Genomic DNA, 21,701 nt, shown 5'->3' on the forward strand with positions numbered 1-21,701 from the left:
ACCATTGCCAACTAGTGTCATATTGTATATTGCACTTAAAACACACTTAAAACATTTTATTTGCAGCTGTACGGCTGAATCCTCAGTTATCTCACTCCCTTTCCTCACAGTGCTATCTACTAAACAAAATGACACTGTTTTATTACACCTCTCTTTATCTCTGTATCATTTGCTAAGCACACTTTGGCCTACTAAAGAATTAGAAAAAATAAAAATGTAATCACCCTTTAGTGACTTTCCAAAGTTAAATATATAAAATCAATATGCTTTAAGGAAAAAACCTGATCCATCAATCATCAGCACATATATAACAGGTCCTTTTTTGTAGTCAAACATGCCCTGAATATTTTTTAAGGTTCCTATGTGTTCGAATAAAGTATTGCATAAGAACAACAGTTGCGGTAACTGAGGGAATATTCTTAAATAAGAAAATAAGGGTTCTGCAATAGGGCACAGAATACATAACCTTTAAGTAGGGAGGTTAAGTGAAGCAAACAAAATAATTATACCATACCTTGCTCTTGTTTGATCCTCTCTCTTTCTGCATAACCAGCAGCAAGCATATTAATTCTGTTTAACCACCTGTAATAATATTTTAAATGCATCACTGTCAATGCTTTAACAAGTTATATGACTTTGTATGTGGTCTTTTATTCGAATATTTACAGCTTCTTGACAAGATAAGGCAGCAAGACCTATGTTTCATTCAGCTGTCTTGTTAGATGGAATTTTCTTGTAAAACTATTTTGACATATACAATGTTGTTTCAAATAGAAAACCTTGAACAAGGATGCTGGAAGTCCTTAAAATGAAACATTTCAAGGTATTCAAAGATCTGTTACATATTGCTCACAAATACGTCATCATACTGAATAATTCTTTCTGTTCCAATTTCTCAAGATCAAATCCTGTTAAAAAGTTTTCGTCAATACATTTAAAGCCTTATTTGTCATAACAACAGGAAAAAAGTTCACTCTCCAATTTTGAAGCACATGTATCATATAGTATAACAAAGAGATAGGAGAAGCTTTGTGTGCATCAAGAAGGAAGAGAGAGGAAAAATAATTCTTTTAAGTAAAAAAATTTCAAACCTTACGCTAAATCAGACTTCCAATTCCCTAGACTTCTTCCCATTGATTTCAACAGATGACCCAGCTGCTATTCTGCCTGTAACACCTGTGCTTCTTAATGCAATTTCCAGGCATTCTACTTACTACCCCACCACCAGGAATAACACTTGCCAAATTTCAGAGTGAAAGGGTTCTCACTTTATTGCCCATTAACAAAGGCATATAGGAAGAAATTGTATTAAATTAAAGTAATTTGGTTTGATTTGTAATAATTTGGAAAACTAATAAAAATAATTTGAAAACACCACCACCAACCACCACCACCAAGGCATATAGGAAGACCTTAACTCCTATATATACTAGCAAGTTGAAAGTGTCAGGTGTTGCTCAGGAATTCTAACAGCCCCCTGTCCCAATTTATAAATGCATAATGGATACAGCTTGTCAGAAGCCACAATTTATTTTAAATAAATGTTTCTAAAGTCAAAAGTGTTTTCATAGGTGAAAACAAATGGCAAATAGTACCAAGGGTAAATGGCGAAGATTTGCCACTTCATAAGGCTCCCAATTTTACCACACATTAGAAAGTGTGGCAGAAACTCCATACTACGTCTTTTTTTAAAAAAAACAACAATCAGGGTAGAAGACTACTTGGTTAAGATGGTTGTCTGTGTTGGACCATTGATAATGCAGTACGAACAAAAGAACTAAACTGTCTGTAAAATCAGTTGCTTCTGTTATGATGATTTCCACATTTTGAGTCAGTAGAGGTCTATTTCATCAGTCAGGCCAGTCCTGCCAATAGTTAGTTTCCAAGTGAAAATAATGGGTGCATAATCTTGGCAGGAGAGCCTGATTATTGCTTTAATCCCAGATGTGATTCCTGGCACAGCTAGATAGGCACTATTTTTATTGCTAGTTCATAGCAAAGCAGCAACATGGAAAACAGGTTTGAGACAGAGTCCTGCCTCACATTTAGCCCTGCCCAGACTCAGATCTTCCATCACTATTTTGAAATCAAAGGAACAGTTGAAATTTTTTTCCATGTTGGACTTCTTAAAAAAAGAAGATGGAAACAAGGAGGCATTTTGTCTCTAGAAAGGAATTAAAATGAACTTAAATTAATTTTTATATCTAAGAGACAGTACAATCTTTGATGGTTGCAGTTAAGTTGACATTTAATCATGGTAATTTGCAAGAATGACTTAAGTACCCTTTGAAAAATGTATATGAGCTATGTGTCACAAAGACTCATTGTGCCTCTAGATCATTTCACAAGTTTCTTAACTACTGGAAACTATGTTCTGGCAACTACTATGTTGGCAGTTTGATATGGCTGCAGTAGAACATATTGTACTCATTCACTCACCTTAATATGTACTCTTCAGAGCTCTGATGTACACAAATTGTTCTTTTTAAGAGCCAGGAATATTCTGTGTACCTGTCTTCACTAGCATTCCTAGTACTCAAGAAAAATGGGCAGCCACTGCTTATGCTGTTCATTCTATCCCCACATAATTGTTTAGCTACATGTGTATGAATGCATGTATCAGAGCCCCAAAAGACATTACAGTGACTGCACGTTTGGAAATAATAATTACTATGATGTTCACTGTAAATAATGCTAACTAAACCCCATTATGGAAAACAACACATTTATGGGCCAGCTGTACTTCATGAACAATTAGTGTGTATAATCACTTATGTGATCCTTGAACACTTGAAATATATATATGCAGTGTACTCAGGAAACAGTGAAAAATTGTAAGCAATTTTTGAAGAAGAAATGCCAGAGAAAATTTAAACTGGGGTACAGTACCCTCCATGGACTGATTTGTCTTAATATATTTTCACTTTGATAAAAATGAAATTGATTTAAGTTCCAAAATAGCTGAAGGTAGTTTGGGCTCCTTTAAATTGCTCTTAACTGGCTAACTATATCGAACACTGCATCTGGATTAAGTCCAGAACTAGGCAGGAGAATTAATCAGAGCATTCAACAGATGTTTACACTCATAGCAGCTTCTTGTTTTTCCAGAGGAAATAATCCATGCTTAGAAACTGATCCTTGCTGGATCAGTGTCACTGTGTGTGTGTGTGTGTGTGTGCGCACGCGCACACACACACACACACACACACACACACACAGATGCACTGCTGCTTGCTTCACTAACCAACTTTGTCTACTCCCCCCAAAGTCACCCTTCCCATTACTCATTGCCAAAGTCACCCCTTCTCCTTTGCCAAAGTCACCCCCCTCTTCTTTGCCAAATCCACTCACTTCCCACAATCCTAGCAAAAGCCACCTTTTACCCTCCACTAGCTCCTCTCCAATGTTATCCCCTCACTGTATACTTCACATTTGGGATATAACATTTATATCCCACCATTCCTCCAAAGTTTATCCTTACAACAACCCTGTGACATAGGTTGGGCTGAGAGACTGTGACTGGCCTAAGCTCTAAGTTTCATGACTGAGTGGGGATTTGAACCCTGAACTCCCTCTAACCACTTCACCACACACACCAATTAAAACAATTTTTAAAATCTATTTCTCTTATATTACTCACATTCAGGGAATAAATTTTTCATTGGCCTTTTGGACTGATAAAAGAAAGTGGTGAATAAATACTATAAAAATACCAAAAATACTCAAGAATGATTCATTACATAAATTATGTTACAGTACCTGCTCATGTCATCTAGATGCTCAGCAGCAAAGTAAAAGCTTTTGATCTTAGGATGGCAAGCTTTGAATGCACTGGAAGGAGGGGAAATAACAAAGTACCATGGGTGAAATATTAAGTATACAACATTATTTTTCAGTATTAAAAGGCTGGCCCAAAAGTAGGTATACTTCTTTAGAATCCACTTTCTTTGTCCTTGACTCAAGTTCTCATCATTCATCAGTATCAGTAAAGAAAAATAATCCTTGATTGATTGATTGATTGATTGACTGTATACCTACTTTTTGGCCACACTGTATATCATCTATATTTTGTATATGTTTCAATTCTACTCTGAAATCAAGAACATTTGCACTTTATACACATTTTGGGATATACTTGAGTGAAAAGATACAGTAAGCATGTAATCCTATGTATGTCTATGTGGAGGTAAGCTCCACTGAGTTGTATTTAATCCTATGTAAGTGTGGACAGGATTACACCCTAATTAAATCTATCTGAACATGGTGTCAAGTTAAACACTATCTTGACTGAGTATACTTTTGATAAATATGAAGCAGTTTATTTACTGGGGCACTTGTATTTAGTAGGCAAATATATCATAAAAGTTTCTGGATATAATATCATTTAGCCAAATTATACTTCATAGGAAGTCCCTATGATTTTTCATACTACAGTGTTTCTGGTTTTACTTTCAACTTTAAAACTCAATAGTTGAACAGAAAAAGCAAATGTGTCTTAATTTCTGACAAGCTGTTGAACTTGTAATCATGAAGTTATTCACAGTAATGAGGTATTTCATAGGTCATTTCCCTCTCAACCAACTATAAAAAGGATTACTGTCAACATTTGAAACATCAGATCTACATTCTAGACCGCAGGGTATTACACTGGCACAATCCACTATTAATCTAAACAGGCACTGAACTGCACATAAAGGTTGGCATCCATACCAAGTTACAGCTTTGTGAAAGATTTGGCTGGATGCCCAAATGACATTTTTGTGTATTCTACTATTAATTATCTTATATATATTTTTCCAAATTGAAGTCAACATTAGTTTAGAAAAAGTGAATTTTGCTTTATCACATATTAAGAATTAAAATGTATTATGATAATATAATCAGTTAAAAGTAAAGGTGAACTATCCAAGCCTCAAAAACAGTAACCAAGAACATCAACAACAAAAATTTATGCCCTATGTATTGCTGGGTGACCAGGCATAGCCCACAGCCAATGCCCAGTCAGTTAGCAATGCACAGTGGTACCTCTGGTTAAGAACTTAATTCGTTCTGGAGGTCTGTTCTTAACCTGAAACCATTCTTAACCTGAGGTACCACTTTAGCTAATGGGGCCTCCCACTGCCGCTGCACCACAACTGCGCGATTTCTGTTCTCATCCTGAGGTAAAGTTCTTAACCTGAGGTACTACTTCCGGGTTATCGGAGTCTGTAACCTGAAGCGTTTGTAACCCGAAGCATTTGTAACCCGAGGTACCACTGTACTGCCCATCTGGCAGGGCCTCCTATTGGCCGATTCAAAGCTAGCATTTTGGCAAGGAATCCCTGCTCCTTTATTCTGCTGGCTGGCGAATTCCCCTAAGGGCTGCCAAGACACACTGGGCCCTAGCTGCTGGGGATGGTGGATGGAAGTGAGGTCTGCAACCATAGTCTACCTGAGAAGGGGGTGAGTAGCCATTCCTAAACACCTATTCCTAAATACCAGGAATGAACTTGGTGAGTATCTAAAGTAGCAAATGATAATATATATTAATTAGTAGTAGCAGTAGTGATTGAAGTTCCACAAAGATAAATACTACCAGACAAAGGCATCAATAATGGAACATTTTATCAAAATTATGTTTGTTTCAACGTTTACAGTTTTATCTATTTTTGAATATTGTTCTAGTACTTACTACTTCTTGCGACATTCACTAGCTCTATCAATTTTAAATTCTGGCAGACTGATGAATCCCTCTGCTTTTTCATCCTATGAAGATGAACAGATTAAAGAACAAGAGCAAAACCAGAAGCCAATCAAAAAGAAAACAAATACAAGCATACTGAACTATCTCTTGTCACAATATAACAATTTCTGATTTATTGCTTCATTAAAACTTCCACAAAAATTAATGGAAGCATCTTGCCAGAAAGGTGAAAACATCACTTTAAAAGGAATTATTTTAAAGAACAACTTAAACCATGTCTTCAACCATTTCTCTTTTGGGGCGATTCACATAACTTGGACAGTAGAAGCAAACAAAATTAACTTAAACATGCAATTTTTAAGATAGAACATAGTATTAGAAGCACAATGCAATCTGGATCCACTAGAAGTCTGCAGCTGAAAGAACTGGCTGGTTAGTTTAAAACAATGGTCTGGTTCGTACAAAATGCTAAGCCAAACTATGGCCTAGCAAGAATGAACAAATCTGAGTACACAGAGTAAAAATTGTTACATTTGAACTGGGCCAAAAATGTGGAAATTTAGTTGACTACTCTTGTTAATGTCATCTTGCTGTCTCTTCCTCACTGTCTCCTTGGGGTTGCAAAAGCAGAACTTTGCAGTAACAGCCAAAGCAACAATTGCCAGAATTCTATTGCTAGCATCTACACTTCAGATCTAGCATTTCTGTATCCCCTTTATTCTATTCCTTGCCTTTTCCCAGCCCTTTTGCCAATACTGCTCAGTCACATGTGCTTGCCAGTTCTATGTATACTTTTGCCCTGATCCTAATTTTCCTCCTTTTTTCAACTACGTATCTCCATGACCCAGAGTTTCCTCAGGACCTTAGGTCACTGCCAACTTTGTCTTACTTCAGTTAGTCATCCTGTATCTTAATCAACATCCTAACACTCTCCCCTCCTTCTCACTTCTCATCTTAACTGCTAAGAGCTCTTCAGAGCTCTCATTAATTCCTTCTTGTCTCAATTTTCTACCTCCTTAGCTCTTTTACTGAAGCCTCACTTTTCACCTACATTTCTATCAGATTCTTCTTTCTCAGTCAACTGCCTTGTTTACATCTTTTCTGCATCCTCCAGGAATCATTATATTGCCTGTTTCTTGTGACATCTTCCTCCATCCTAAGTTTTTTCCCATGTGGAGTTCTAATTCCAATCAAACTAACAATACTCAATTCCCTCACAAAAGAAATTATATGGCTTCTGAATCAGGGCCATAGCACCTGCTGATATAATTTTTATGCATGGTGAATGTTTAGTGTATCCAGGTTATCTTTGTTTTAATGAAGAAGAAGAAAACCTATGTTACCAATATTTAGCATGGCTCTTGGAATCACTAATTTAAAACATGGACAGGAGAGAGCTGTGCACAGTGTCAGAACTGCACTTTTTGTTTCCACTGCCGAAGGGAAAAGCCAATATTAAAGGTAGTTTGTCTCTCCAGTACAAACAGACAGTCAAAAACAAAACCCTACGCATGTAATGACCAAATCAAGTTTGGGCAGTTATATATGGTTCTTCACCACATGCATATATCATGTTTTTGGACTGTAGCCATATTGTTCAGTGCAGTCACATCCATCTGCAAGAAGAACACCAAACATGTCAGTTTCTTACCTCCTCATTGATATACCAGTAGAGAGAAGTATCCTTCAGGACAAACCAGTATTTCTTCCATTTTTGTGAGAAATAACTCTTGGCATCTTTCTTTTTCCAGAGCCAGCCTTCACAGTCTCCACGACCAAGATCTTTACAAGAAATTCGCCTTTTACTCTTACTTGGTGCGAGACCTTAGAAGAACAGTTGTTTCAGAGATGATTCATGTACCCATATAATACTTCTGTCCTGAGCTGGAATGCATTGTTGTTGTTTCTTTTGGGGTGGAACTTCTCTCCATCCATTCTAATAAGTAGCTATGACTAAAGCATAATCTACTACTTAGATCAGGCATAGGCAAACTTGGTCCTCCAGATGTTTTGGGACTACAACTCCCATCATCCCTAGCTAGCAGGACCAGTGGTCAGAGATGATGGGAATTGTAGTTCCAAAACATCTGGAGGGCTGAGTTTGCCTATGCCTGACTTAGAAGGAAAACAGAGTTAAGGCCTAGTTAAGGTCATACAATTCTCATAGGAGATGCCCTGGCTTAAGGTCATAATGACCACTGGAGGAAATGGCGACATGCGCTGAGAAAATTATGGATGTTTCATAGAATCGTAGCATTTGGATGGGACCATGAGGGTTATCTAGCCCAACCCCTGCAATGCAGGAATATTTTGCCCAATGTGGGGCTTGAACCCAAGATCCTGAGATTAAAAGACTCATGCTCTACCAACTGAGCTATCCCAGCAGAACATAGCAGCATTAACTGTTACAAAATTGGAGTGTGTCTGTTTTAGAATTGTCACATTATATGCAGACAAAAATGTTTACACAGTATAAAATTATGTTTAATTTTTCACCAGACCTATAAGGTAAAAACTGTTTTACGTAATAGTTACCTTTGTTCTTCTTTTTAGACTTATGCTGTAGAGAGGATTGTTGAAATGTCTAAGAAAAACACACACAACAGTTTAGTTAATGTGTGCCAATCGCACCACAATACTTCATGTACAACAACACAAACCTTAGACTAGAAGTTCTCTTAAACTGTGTCCTGTAAGCTCTATTCAGATGGAATACGTTATGGAATGGCTGATAAGTGTACTTGGCCCTGCAGTTAATTTACTTTTCCCTAACAATTGAGATGGAGGTTGTTTTGACCAGGGTCAGATTTATCAAAACAGAATAATTAGCAAGTTTTGATTTTCCCAGTTAGTAATTGTGTGATTGATTTCTTTTTAAAGTACCATATTTTTCACTCTATAAGATGCACTTTTTCCCTCCTAAAAAGTAAGGGGAAATGTGTGTGCGTCTTATGGAGCGGATGCAGGCTGCACAGCAATCCCTCTTTGCTGTTCTGGCTTCAGGGATAGCTGCGCAAAGCCTCTTCAACAACATTTGATTCAGAATATTTTTTTTCTTGTTTTCCTCCTCTAAAAACTAGGTGCATCTTATGGTCAGGTGCGTCTTATAGAGCAATAAATAAGGTAAATTTCAGGCATAGGGCACCTGATATAGACTGGGATGAATTACCTTGTTTTTTGTTGTTTGGACGTTATTAACCCACTCAGACTGTCCTTGAAAACATCTGCTACACAAAACCCTATTCCCACCTCTGCTTTCCCTGAGGAGCTCAATGTCACCACCAAACAATGTTATCTGTGAAACCTACAGACACAGTTGAGCTCAGAAAGCATAACTGGCACAGAAAGTCAAGACCTTGGCTGATGGTTGTGATAGGCATTTTTCAGTATTTTTCTCTATGAATATAGCATACCTGTGGCTATGCAAAAAGAGCTCATAACAACTGAAAGGAACTGCAAAGGTATTGCATTTTTCAATGAAAGCAGTGGGGTGGGGTGGGATGGACAGCCAAGGTATGCTGGAAATACCTTGGTATCTATCAGGACTTCAAGTTTCAAGAACTTAAAACACCTACTTAAAATCTGTTTTGCTCCATTTTTAACAGTTCTACAATTACTGGTTTTGTTCAATATGACAAATCATTACATCAAAAGCATGTTTACTGAATATAAGGATTGCATTAGCCCAATATTAAAGAAAGAGCTCTTTTGACCTTTCAGTGTTTGCTGCTCTAATAGATGCTTTCACTTCATGGACAGAGGAGCACCAATGCTCCATCAACAAGTTAACAAGGCATTTCTGGTCCAATTATGAAAAAGCATACAATTTCCCATGTGTACACTGCTACACACACACACACACGGCAACTTCCAAGTCTAATCAATCCTCTTTGTTAATTCTTCAAAAGCATACAGTAGAAGATGACAATTATCTCTGTGAACTTTCCTCTTTAACTAAATGGAAAGTAATGGCAACTGTGAGATGATTCGGGTATGTCTGCCTAGCCATGTTAACTCAGAAGACTAGAGACTAATAGTTCAATAGGACAATTTCACGATAGCATTATCACCAGATTTCAACAGTTTCATGTTGATGGACTTTGAAGGTTCGAGTTGCTTATGCCTTGTCCCTTCAAGTCATTCATTCATTCATTCATTCATTCATTCATTCATTTTCTATACTGCCCTTCACTTGAGGATCACAGGGCAGCTGACAATATAAAAACACATAACATAATAAAAGAAAGAAAAACCCAGGTTAAAAGGCTGTAATTAATCAAAGGTCTGGGAGAAGAAGAATGCTCTTGCCAACTGAGATGGATCTAGAAAATTAGATCCCTCCAAGACCATAATCTCAAGAACGTTGCCCAAGAAAGGGAGAGTACCCAAATGAGCACAGCTGAGTGAGACCAACTCCACCCTGCTCACTCACCCAGGCCTCAGTGACACAGACCAGTGGTAAAGTGATACAGAGCGGCCTCATCATCCATAATCAACTCATTGGTGAGGGAGCTCAGAAGACTAGAGACTTCTAGTCAGCAACAGCAACAGCAAACAGCAGCTATTCAGCAACAGCAGCTGCAGACTCAAGGGCTGGCTGGTAGTACAACTGCAATTGTTCAGGTTGGAGTAGGGGCTGGCACATGGCACAGTCACTAATTGCCTGTGCTATGTGCCCCTGAACCACTATGATTGGGACCCTGATGCCCTCTCCAGCTCCTCCCCTCCCTCAGTAAAAACAACCCCCCCAAAAAACAAACCCCCACAAATTAAAAGCAGTTAAAATAATTAAAAACAGAACAATTATAGCAGCATGGGCCCTGTCTGCCAGAATTTAGACATAATATCAGTCCAATATATTGTTAATGAGGTGTGCTCCTGCATAGGTCCCCCTTGCCTTTCTTTATACTGATATTATGTCTAAATTCTTCAGTGTCTAAATGGCTTCAGTGCTTCGATTCAGACTCGTTTGATTGATGTGTACAATTCAGGAAAATAAACAAGGATCACCTCCTATTTAATTTCATTACTTTTAAAGATCAAAATAGCAAAAATTGTTTGTATCAAATTTTTTATTTACAGGAAAATTTACAATAACTTAGACTATCAATAAAAAAAATCTTAAGTAGGTAATTTCTATTTATTTAAAGAAAGCACTAATACAAATTATTTTATGAAGCAGCTGTTTCCTTGTTGCAAAACATTTAACTAAGCTCCAAGAAAGACAGCCATCACATCCAAAACAAAAAATGAAATCCATGTCTTAAATGGATGCAGTCAATTAAGATATGCCAAACCATTCATCTTGCTTTGCTTTGTGCATATAGGCAAACAGATGTCACAAAAAGAAAAAGCAATTTTTGTTCATATATCCTGGATCATCCTGGATGACTCTGATGATAGTCCATAAATTTGTTCTGTATTATTAAAATATATGACAATAAATTTATCATGTGAGAAAATTCCCCACAACTGTACATGAATCAATTCATTATGAAAATAAAATACAAGAATATCCACAGGCCCTAGGGATTCTGTTAATTCACATGTACCATGAATTGGGTTCCTATAATACTTTAAGTTATTTCAGTCACCCAGGCTTCAAGGGAAGCAATAAAATGAGTTTGCTGGAATAAAAGCAGGTCATTGGTTTTAAATTGGGCTCAGTGGAGAATCATCTGCTTTGACAACACTCAATGACAACAGAAACTGGGACACAGCCAGAAACACAAAGTCCCACAAAGACTGGATGTCTTTAAATCCATTTGCTAGTTCACTAAAAAAAGGGTAAGAGAGCACTGGGGGTGGGGAAGTATTGGCTTTCCCCTCACTTTGCAGGATTTTAATGGTCTTTTAATAGTTCTTTTTTGAGTGGTTACCTAAATTCATTATTTGCAATTCAAAATAAAATTGGTGATTATATTTTCTAATCTTTCCACAGTAGTTATGAAAACAACAGGGATCATATGAATATGACTGGACGATTTACATTTTAATTCTATTTTTATCTAATTGAATTTGCAAAAAAAAAGAAGGTGTATATAGCAATGACCTCCAGCTTCTTATCCTCATCATTCAATACAACTGAAGGGCAAATTACACTTAACTGCCAGGCTTCTTTGCTTCATTTCTTACCAAAAATTTAAAAAACAACCAATGGTCATGTGTCAGTCACTCAACAACAGCATCAACATAGAGTGAACTATTTTGTAATTTTACTCACGTGATATAAAGATGTTTCAGGCCCAGGTGTGCTCATGCTGTCTTGCCTTAATGAATCCATTTGTAAACTAGGTAGCAGAGAATAATGACTAGGACTGTTGCTTTTATCTCCCCTCTTTTTAGATTTTTTGCCTGTGTCCTTTTTGCTGTTTCTTTGAAACATGTAATCCTCTTGAGCTATTTTTTCATTGCTCATATACCGAAGTAATGAATTTTCTAGGTAGAAATTGGAAAGGTTATACTGAAAACCAGTTCTTAATTGTCCAGCTGTTCAGGACATATTTTGCTGAAATCAGGACAACCTGCCTTCAAACCTGCCTTTCACTGGACTGATGAAAGACACAATAATGCTGAAATTCTATGTTTAATACCATAAAATCCAGTAAATAATGGTGCACATATTGGTGTACGTTTTGGTTTTATTATTTTATCACAATATTACACAATATTAGGGCTCAGTAGTTTAGAACATCTACAAAGGGCAACTGAGTACCCTATTCTGAAAGATACCTTCTGTTTAATACAAACACTTATATTGCATCATTGGCTCGTGCTAACTCTCATTATCTATGGATAAATCCACTTGCAGCTTTTGCTAGAACATAAAGTTAGCTATATGTTAGCTTAACTCTATAATCTCTTCCTGCTGTTATTTAGTTATTTATCCATAAAAATGCAGAATTTTACCACAAAACTGAAATCCACATATAACAAAAGGTTTATCTTACATTGCAATAAACACCTATAGCAATTTAGCACAACCTTGCATCTTACTTCGGAGTGCTAGTATTCCAGTGCACCACAAACTTCTATGCCTTCCACTAGAGTGGTACCTCGGGTTACATACGCTTCAGGTTACAGACTCCGCTAACCCAGAAATAGTACCTCGGGTTAAGAACTTTTCTTCAGGATGATAACAGAAATCGCGCGGCAGCGGTGCGGCAGCAGCAGAGGCCCCATTAGCTAAAGTGGTGCTTCAGGTTAAGAACGGTTTCAGGTTAAGAACGGACCTCCGGAACGAATTAAGCACATAACCAGAGATACCACTGTATTACATGCCTCCAATACTGCTACTCGTTTTAATACAGACTTTTCAGACCAAACCTTCCTATAATATTTTTCTATAGAATAGACTACGGGAATCTGACTGTAATGTTTAATGAAAGCTGATTTTGTTCCTTAACTGAGCTCTGCAAACAATTCAATAAAAATGTTTGGAGAATCATAGAAACTATACTGTATATTCTGCTTTGCTTGAATAACGTTTCTTATTTTCATTCAAACTTTTAAAATAACTTTATATTCTCATCAACTATGAGAAAAAGGGGGAATTATATAGTACCATCTATTTGCTAACTTCATGGGGTGACTGTCAGTGCTTATGTATACCATTCAGGACTCAAGGGAGCCCTAATGTTTGCAGATCTGAGTATTCTTTTTAAAAAGAAAAGGAAGAAGGGTCTCTAAAACAGGGGAATGCAGACTGCCTTTATGCAGTCAGGTGCAAACTAGAGGAGGAGAGAAGTAAACAGAAGCTGTAGATCTGATTTGATCTCCTCATCTCACCCTCAACTTCTTTTCTCCCCTCACTGCACCACTACAGCTTTCTCATCTCTATTAGGAAGCTTCTGCCAGCCCACCTAAGCATCCTCCTTCTACTCAGGGCCAGCCAGTAGCCGACATGATCCTTGCCTTCAAGGGCTCTTAGGCTGCAAGCTTATCCAAGCTTACCTGGAGTATGTGTCACTGAACTAAAACGAATATGAAGAATATGTATTATCAGGACAAATTCTATAACATCTCATATATTCTCACAAGAGTATTTCACTGACATTGAAATAATAAGATTTTAAATTATGTTGTTCAAATATGTGTGGGGAAATTCCTCAGAAGCTAGGGTTGAGTTTCAATTACTTCCCTGCTGCTTCACTTTGGGAATCAAATTGCAATAGTATCATGCATGGTCTTATAAAATTGAGAAGAAGTTGGCAATTTGTTCTTAACTGCCAATTTGTGACCCTGTAATGAACCATCAACAAGAATTCTCAAACATTAACCACATAACCTGCATTGTGTAGAATGATCTGGAATAATAAGGACAATTTACATTTTAATAACGTCTATAAATATATTCAATAATTTCTATAAATGTATATTAAAACACAATTAAATGTACAATTTGTGTGTGAGGTCACTTACCCCTCCTGCTATCTCTTTTTGTCTTGGTGGGATCTTCATAATCCCCTACCCAGTTATATTCTACTGGCATAGATATAGGTCTTAGCTTGCCTGCAACGAAATATATAAAAGTGTTTGACTTCAAAATAATTGTATTGAAGTTACAAGATTAGATTAATGTATTTATACTTTCTTCATGTGATACGAAAGTAATTTATCATGAGTAAGCTTCTTGTAACTTAATGGTTTTGGAATTATTTTCCTATGTGCATACAAGAAAAAAAGTTTCCCCCTCTAAATAGACCCATCAATCTGAATTATTCTAAAATATTGTTAACCTGATCTAACTCTTCACATTATATTAACTTACATTAGGGTAATCATAAAATGATTTAGCATTCAATAAAACTTGCCATATGCATACATCCGTAGGATTTACTGTGTAAGCTCTCCAATGAAAGCAAAAGATTGTGTATTTTCCAGCAATAAATTAGATACAAAATGGCATTCTTAAAGAAGTAACCCAATGTCCTGGAAAAATTACTGCAGAATATCATGTTTAAAAAGGCTGAAGAATTGATAACCAACAGTATCTATAACACGGAAAGCCCTAATTCAGTCTGTAAGACTGAACAATTGTACGTGAGATTCTGAGGACAGACATACAATATGGCGGAGACTGCATACATATGGTTACAGTATTAGCCTCTATGTCCATGTGAGGTCTATATGCACAAGAACCAGTATTTAAGCAAACATGGTGTCTTCAAAAAGAACTGCTGATAGGCCTCATGTGGAAACGTAAGTTTATAGAACTGATGATGCCATGGCTACAACAGGCAACAATTTGAGAGAAGCAGGGCTGACCTTCTAAGATGCAAGTGAAAGGCAAAGAGATAGCCAAGATTTAAAGTAATCAGGAATAAGATGTGAGAGTAATGTACATTTTAGGTTATATAAACATGACCGCAAAACTTATTTTCTTTTCAGTCTGACAGAAATTTTATTTTTAAATTTGTATCTGGATTTAAAATTAATACAAAACCTTCTATGCAAATAAGAAAAGACTTCCAGCTTTTTATAAAGCTAAAGGACCATATTAGCTTTATTGTTGTGAAAACTGTAAATAACAGCTGCCACAATTCTTTATGTGTGTTCCAGGTAAAAACTGACAGATTATCAGATATTGTAGTATTCCTTCAATCTAATTATCTGTGCTCTAGACTTAAAGGAGTCACATTTAAAAGTCAAGTGAATTAAAAAGTGATTTTGCTTTCAGTTTTGCCATTTCAGAATTGAAGCTTAAATTGTGGTGCACTGAAAATGGAAAAAACAATGAAACAAAGCTTTTACTTAAATAACAGCTATATAGATAAAATAGTATCATTCAAGGAAAGAAGAGACGTTTAAAAGGGTAATTTATAGAGCTAAACGAAGGTTCAAACACTTTTCAGACAGATTCAGGATTTATGTAGCATGACATTTTCAGCCAAGAAAATTGTCCACACAAGTTAGACTTTAATATTACACAGTGAAACCTTAAACAATGATTTTAAATCTATGGTAGGCTCATAAACAGCAAGTTAAGAATCTGACAGCCAGAGAGGGGAGGGGAGCGGGCAGAAGACGAGGGAAAAGGAGAAGCTAAAGCTTTATAAAACAATAAACACAATGAAGAGATAACAGCAAAAAGATTCACCATCTGTGGAAGTTCAGGACTAAAATAAATCAGTATTTATCATTAATTATTTGCATAGTGCAGAATGAGCTATGAAGTTAATTAGCACAGACACAGTACTAGCACAGGTGTCTTTAAAAAGCCACAAATACATTGAAACAGTATTTTATCAATGACTATTAGTCATGGAAGCAGCAAATGAACCTCCATGTTCTGAGGCAGTTAGTGAAGTTCAGGGGTGAATACTGATGCGAATGCAGTCTGAAGAGCACCATGTAAACCCAGGAGAGAGGCCTTTGCGTACATGGTACCTATTTGCATGCAAATTATGAACAAGTACAAGAAAACACCCTGTACAAAATAATCAAGAGGACCAAAAACCAAAATCAAAACAAAAAAGTGGGCATGTGTATGTGTGGAACAGAAGGGATGGGAGAAGAATCAGGAAAGAAAAGAGGAGGTGAAGAAGCTGATCTGCAAAGTAGGCTGAGGCTCATAGCATGAGCCTCATATTGACTGTTAAGGCCAAATGACTGTGCTGGCTCTTGGCTATTTCTGGAGGGGTTGAATAACTGTCTTGTGAAAGCCAGGGCTGGATGTAATACACAATGCAGTAAAGCACAGCATAATGTGAGAAGAAATATGTGGTGCATGAACTCTAATGGATACAAACAAATGTATGTTCCAGGACAAAACTATACAAGAGCCATGAAGGATTATGTTTTCATTATAAGTGAGTACCGTACCATAGGTTGGAGTGCTCTCTCTCCTTCCAGAGCTACTTGTTCTTCCCTTTTCATACTCATAACAGTATAAAACAGCATCTTCTTCAACCACATTAAAACGCTTTCGGTATTCTTGGTCCAGAAAGGAATTTGGAGATTCAGATCCCTTGTGCACTGGTTTTCCCACTAAGTGTCTTCCGATATCATCACATGGAAGATTCCCCTTTTCATCCCTTTGAGGGGAAAAATAAATTTGGATGCATTCTGATAGCCACATGAAGGAGGAAAGTAAGTAGCACTGTGCATAACAGTGGTTTTGCCTAACTCATGGCAATTGTCACAACTTAGTTAAGCATTGGGACAGTCTTAGTCTTGGATGGAGGGATAGTTGTAGTCTCCACTTGCCCCTCCAATGCTAGGGCATGCCGTTAAAGGGATCCAGGGGGAGTTGCCTATGGCCTTATTATTTTATTATGTCCAGTTGGGGGCCAGGACTGATAGCACTCCCCCAGACAGTGATTCCTGTGGGGCTCCTCCTATTTGATATAAGACTTAGGAACCCCCATGGCTGAATTGACCTATGGCGTCACTTCTGGCAGATGGGCCAGAAGTAATGCCCAATCCTTAAGCCTAAGCCAAACCTTTTTCATCTGTATTCAAAAAGTTGTGGCCTGTTTCCATCCAAAAAGCCAGTCTATGGTGTCCTTTATTTTACTTGGAGGGTCAGGGGCAGAAGAGGCCTAGCACCTTGGCCTGCAAACAATAGCTGCTATAATTTGTACAAAATGAAGTGGCAGAATCTAAACTATATGAGAAATCTATTCAAAACTAACATGAACAATCTGAGTATCAAGGAAATATTGCTCTACTCCGTTGAGCCTCTGAAACTCCATTTTTGGTATGGTTCCCCCCCCCCCTCAAAACTGTAAGGACAGGAAACAGTGTCACTGAAAATGGGTGAGATTTCTTCTTCCATCAGTAACTTTCCCTGTAAAGGCTATATGAATCACACACAGACTGCCATGTCTATGGGTGGGTGACAGCTGGTCTGTGGATCTTGGTTTGTGGATCTCCTCTTTATATTGCCAAGTTTGCAATCTGGTAGCAGAAGTTTGCAATTTCACACCTCCCCCCACCCCACCCCTCTTCCCAAAAAAGGATGTAGTTTCACTTTGTAATGAGAGCGATTTCAAATTATCAGGAAGATCAACAATGACAATTCACCTGGGAATATAAGGCTCTGCTGGAGGAGGAGGTATGTAGAGGTCCTGAAGTGCTGAACTGTCTCTCTTGGTCGGTGTGCTTATAGTACTGGATGGTGTTGCCACACTGCTTGTAGGACTTCTAGGTACAAGAGGCTGGTTAAAACAAAATATAAAGAATTAAACGCATACGTGATTATCACTGAATCACTTTCATGTTTTTATTATCACAGTAATTTAAATCTAAATGTTTATGCACCAGAAAATGCAATGTTTGCATAGCTGACCTCTTTGTGAGTTGCATGGATAAAAGTATTCCATATCATCCAGGGAATATATGCTGGTGACATTACAAGGATTGTTTCAATCCACCCCTTTCCCCAACTACTAGGTGCCTACATATTGCAAATTTCCTAAGCTACAAGATAGACAAATCATTTTCCTAGAGTTTAATATAAATTGCATCACACAGACAGAGCTGAAATATCTCTTTCTGGATATATTCCCAATGTTACATGTTTTGGTCCCTAGCTTCACAGAAGTCATATAAACAATGTTCTTCAATGTTTTTACCAAGGGGTGTTCCTTAAAACACACTTTTTCAGTTAACACCACATTTTAAACCCTATGTCCTTGTTTAGCTATAGTACTTGCTTTGGGGAGGGGGGGAGTCCACCCACTTCTAGTTGTCATAGCATGTAATAACTAATTTCCGGGATAGTTAATTTGCTTTTATTTTAACTGGAATATTAAAAGTAAGCAGATACATTTTTATGTTTGCCAAACAATGGACTTGTTTTGTGATTTTTCTGGTAACCAATGCATTTAAACACAACTTAGGACTTGCATCTACACTAGCAATCACATTGTGTTTAACCTATAGCAGTATAGCAGGGCACAAATATTTCATTTTGGGGTTTCAGGGATAGAAGGCATAGTAGATAATCCTTTGTAGGAAGAAAAATGAATAAATTGTGAAAGGGAACTGGGACTTTACTGTAAATACTAATCATGACACCTTTGTAGGGTACAGAGACTGAAATATGAGGTCTGTAAAATCCAGCAAGATATGCTTGGTAGTACAGTGAGATGTGATGTGATGGAAAGACACACACAAAAATGGAATAGATATACATCAATATGAACATTAAAAATGGACATAGATTCAAAATCTGAAGGAGAAATAAGAGCTCCCTCTCAATTCTGGAAATCTGACCTAAAGAGAAAGATGTTTGGAATACCTACTAAAATAGAAGACATTATTCTGGATCCAAAACAATACACAGAGTAGCAAAGCTTCAATTTTACAAGCAGGAGTGAAAAATGTCTACTATAAGCAGCAAAACATCTCTTGAATCCCAATAATCTTGACTGAAAGGCACAGCATTAGCAAATAGATAATCACCACTGAAAAATTGAGGCAAGCATAAATACTGTTTCTCATTCAGAAGTCATTTTCAATAATTACAGAATGGCAGTTTATGGCCGTCCTGCTGTGGTTCAGGTTGATAGCATCACTTCAAAGGTGCTAGCAGAAAAAAACCCACATGTTATTTGATTTCTAGATTTTAATAATCTTGGTTAGCAACCTTTTGAATCTTCATGAATAAGGCTTCCCCATTATCATTCAAATGTAGACTGAAATGTGCCATGCTCAATTCATTATGACAGCCAAAGGTGGCTTTAACATTCCATAACAGAAATTATCAAGTTAGTTTCAGTGTTTGCAAGGCAGGGGGTTCCTCAGTTGCCACTGCTTCTAAATTAAGATATGAACATTCCAAAGTAGTGATGCACTAATGAAAGAAGATTGTTATCTGACAAGAAGCTGCCTGAGCACCATTTGCCAACATATGGAATTCCAAAGTATGTTCAAGTTATACGTTCTTCAAAAGGTTCACATTAACAAACAAGCCAATTTCAATCAGACGGTTCTTTTCATGGTTACTGCCATCTTATTATTCAGATGCACTTAACTATTAATTTAAATAACTGAGTCATTTTTGTTATTAAGGCGATATTCAAGATGGAAACAAAACTAGTAGCTGACATTGTAAATATGAGCTCAATGTTGCATGAACAGGTGAATTCCAACAAGGTGTTCCATTTTGTAGAGTACAATTTTCTGAGTAATATAACCTTCTTAATTTTTAACCTTCCCAGGCATTCCTAGAAAATGGCATGACATGTTACACACTTTATAGTTCAGATTTTGTAAAATTTCAGTTACGCAATTAAGAAACACTAATTTCATGTGGTTTTAATTTAATAAATCACAAATAGTAATTCAGATTTCAATGGTTTTCATTTATTAAAAAAAAGGTTCAGAGGCTGCAATCCTATGCACACTTACCTGGGAGAGAGTCCCATTGAATTTAGCTGAATTTACTTTTGAGTTGAAATATTTCCGAATGCACTCAAAAATTAACATTAAAAAAATTATGTCTAGTATATTTTTGTACAAGATATAAAACAAGTGAAAACAAATTTGCCTGATGAGTGTGTCTGTTCAGAAATTATACAGTGATTACTAGATTACACTCAACCTGATTGTCACAGCAACCCAGCAACCTTGTCTATGCAGTGCAGCATCACATCTCCCTCAAGGATGGTTTGCTCTCCCCACCATGGGTTGTGATTGAGAGGAAGTTGATGTGCAACTGTTTAGGTATGTTTCTCAGCCTTCAGGCAGAAAGACTGGCTCATGTCTACTAGCATTTATATTACAGCCAGGAGTTTTCAAACAGTAAAACGCAGATTTCACAATTGCATATCCTCACCATAGCTGCTAGCACACAGCTGGATGTACATAGATTTTTAATAGCAGCAAGAGTCCTAAAGACTCATGGTAAGATGAAAACAAAGATACTCCACTGTGTGTGAAAAAGGGAGGATTGAAATGTCAGGAGCAAAATTATATACAAATACAATTTGTTGCTAAAATACAGCAATTGTATAATATATACAGACTGAGAAACAATTGCTAGGAAAATTGCATGGTCTCCCATAGCTTCAAATTCTGGTATGGGCCTTGATTGGGTGAACATGTGGCACCTGAATGTCTTGCATAGTTCTCCTTCTCACAGGTTTTGCTTTATTTGAATCTGAATAAACGCTGCAGAGTAGACTTGTTCCCTATCATGTTCATTCTATTTGCATCTCCTAATGCAGCCAGCAAGTTCTCAATTTTTATTTTAATAACAGTGAAGATACAGTTGCATGCCAGGCACATTGTGATGGCCCTCCCTAGGCCAGGTAGAGAGTGAATAATGACCAGGACACAGGAGTGGGTGAAAATAGGCTGGACTTTTATTGACCACAGTGAGGTAAGCAGGGTTGGCATGGCACTGGGTCAGGGTCTGTTATCCTGTAAGATTTCTGATCTGAAAACACCATCCCAGAACACCTACTAGGGAATTCCTTGGAAGTTGACCCAGCACGGTGCACAACTTGCAGCTGGAATCCTGCTGGTAACCTGAGATGTGTGACACCAGACCCAGCCCACCCATGCTCAGGCCAGGAGCTGGTGCACCTCCTAAAGACCCTTATGTTCAGATCCTACCCAATGCCATTGCTGCTCAAGATGTAACTAATAGATTTGTAGAAGACACCTAACAAACACCTGCTATCCACTGAGAGAAAAGTGAAAACCTTTCAATGGAAGGCCCATTGTGGTTAAAAGTAAAATTCCTTTCTGGCCCTGTAAACCAGCAACCACTCACGCCTCAGTGGGAGTCTCTAAAACTGAGGCAGTGAGAGTTGGAAAATTCAGCCTCAAAAGGAGAAAGGCTGATTCTGAGGGCAACCAGCACTTTAAGAAGGCCCAGTGCCCTTCCCCCTCGATCTCACCCAGCCATTTGATATGCAGAAGCCCTGTGAGATTCTGGGGAGACAAGCCCTGCCCCCCCCAGTAGCTGCAAATGAGCTCATGGCTCAAATTCACTTGCTAAACTGTGAGAAATAGCCTTTGTCTGTGTTATCTTGGCTTACTCACAGGAAGAAAGTTTGACCTG

At 37.5% G+C, this 21,701-nt stretch overlaps 1 protein-coding gene across 1 annotated transcript in view; it reads right to left on the reverse strand.

The window, feature by feature from the left end:
• Positions 1–21,701, reverse strand: part of CNKSR2 (connector enhancer of kinase suppressor of Ras 2) — a 183,044-nt gene that overhangs the window by 88,318 nt on the left and 73,025 nt on the right. The window contains exons 10-18 of the mRNA XM_081001590.1: positions 17,711–17,844; positions 16,508–16,719; positions 14,105–14,194; positions 11,907–12,121; positions 8,219–8,267; positions 7,335–7,507; positions 5,672–5,745; positions 3,760–3,831; positions 515–582 (exon numbers count right to left, since the gene is read on the reverse strand). Coding sequence (XP_080857716.1) covers positions 515–582; positions 3,760–3,831; positions 5,672–5,745; positions 7,335–7,507; positions 8,219–8,267; positions 11,907–12,121; positions 14,105–14,194; positions 16,508–16,719; positions 17,711–17,844 — 1,087 coding nt within the window. The remainder of the gene's footprint in view (positions 1–514; positions 583–3,759; positions 3,832–5,671; positions 5,746–7,334; positions 7,508–8,218; positions 8,268–11,906; positions 12,122–14,104; positions 14,195–16,507; positions 16,720–17,710; positions 17,845–21,701) is intronic.

Source organism: Podarcis pityusensis, assembly GCF_964106645.2.
Source record: "Podarcis pityusensis genome assembly, chromosome: 4".
Classification (NCBI taxonomy): domain Eukaryota; kingdom Metazoa; phylum Chordata; class Lepidosauria; order Squamata; family Lacertidae; genus Podarcis; species Podarcis pityusensis.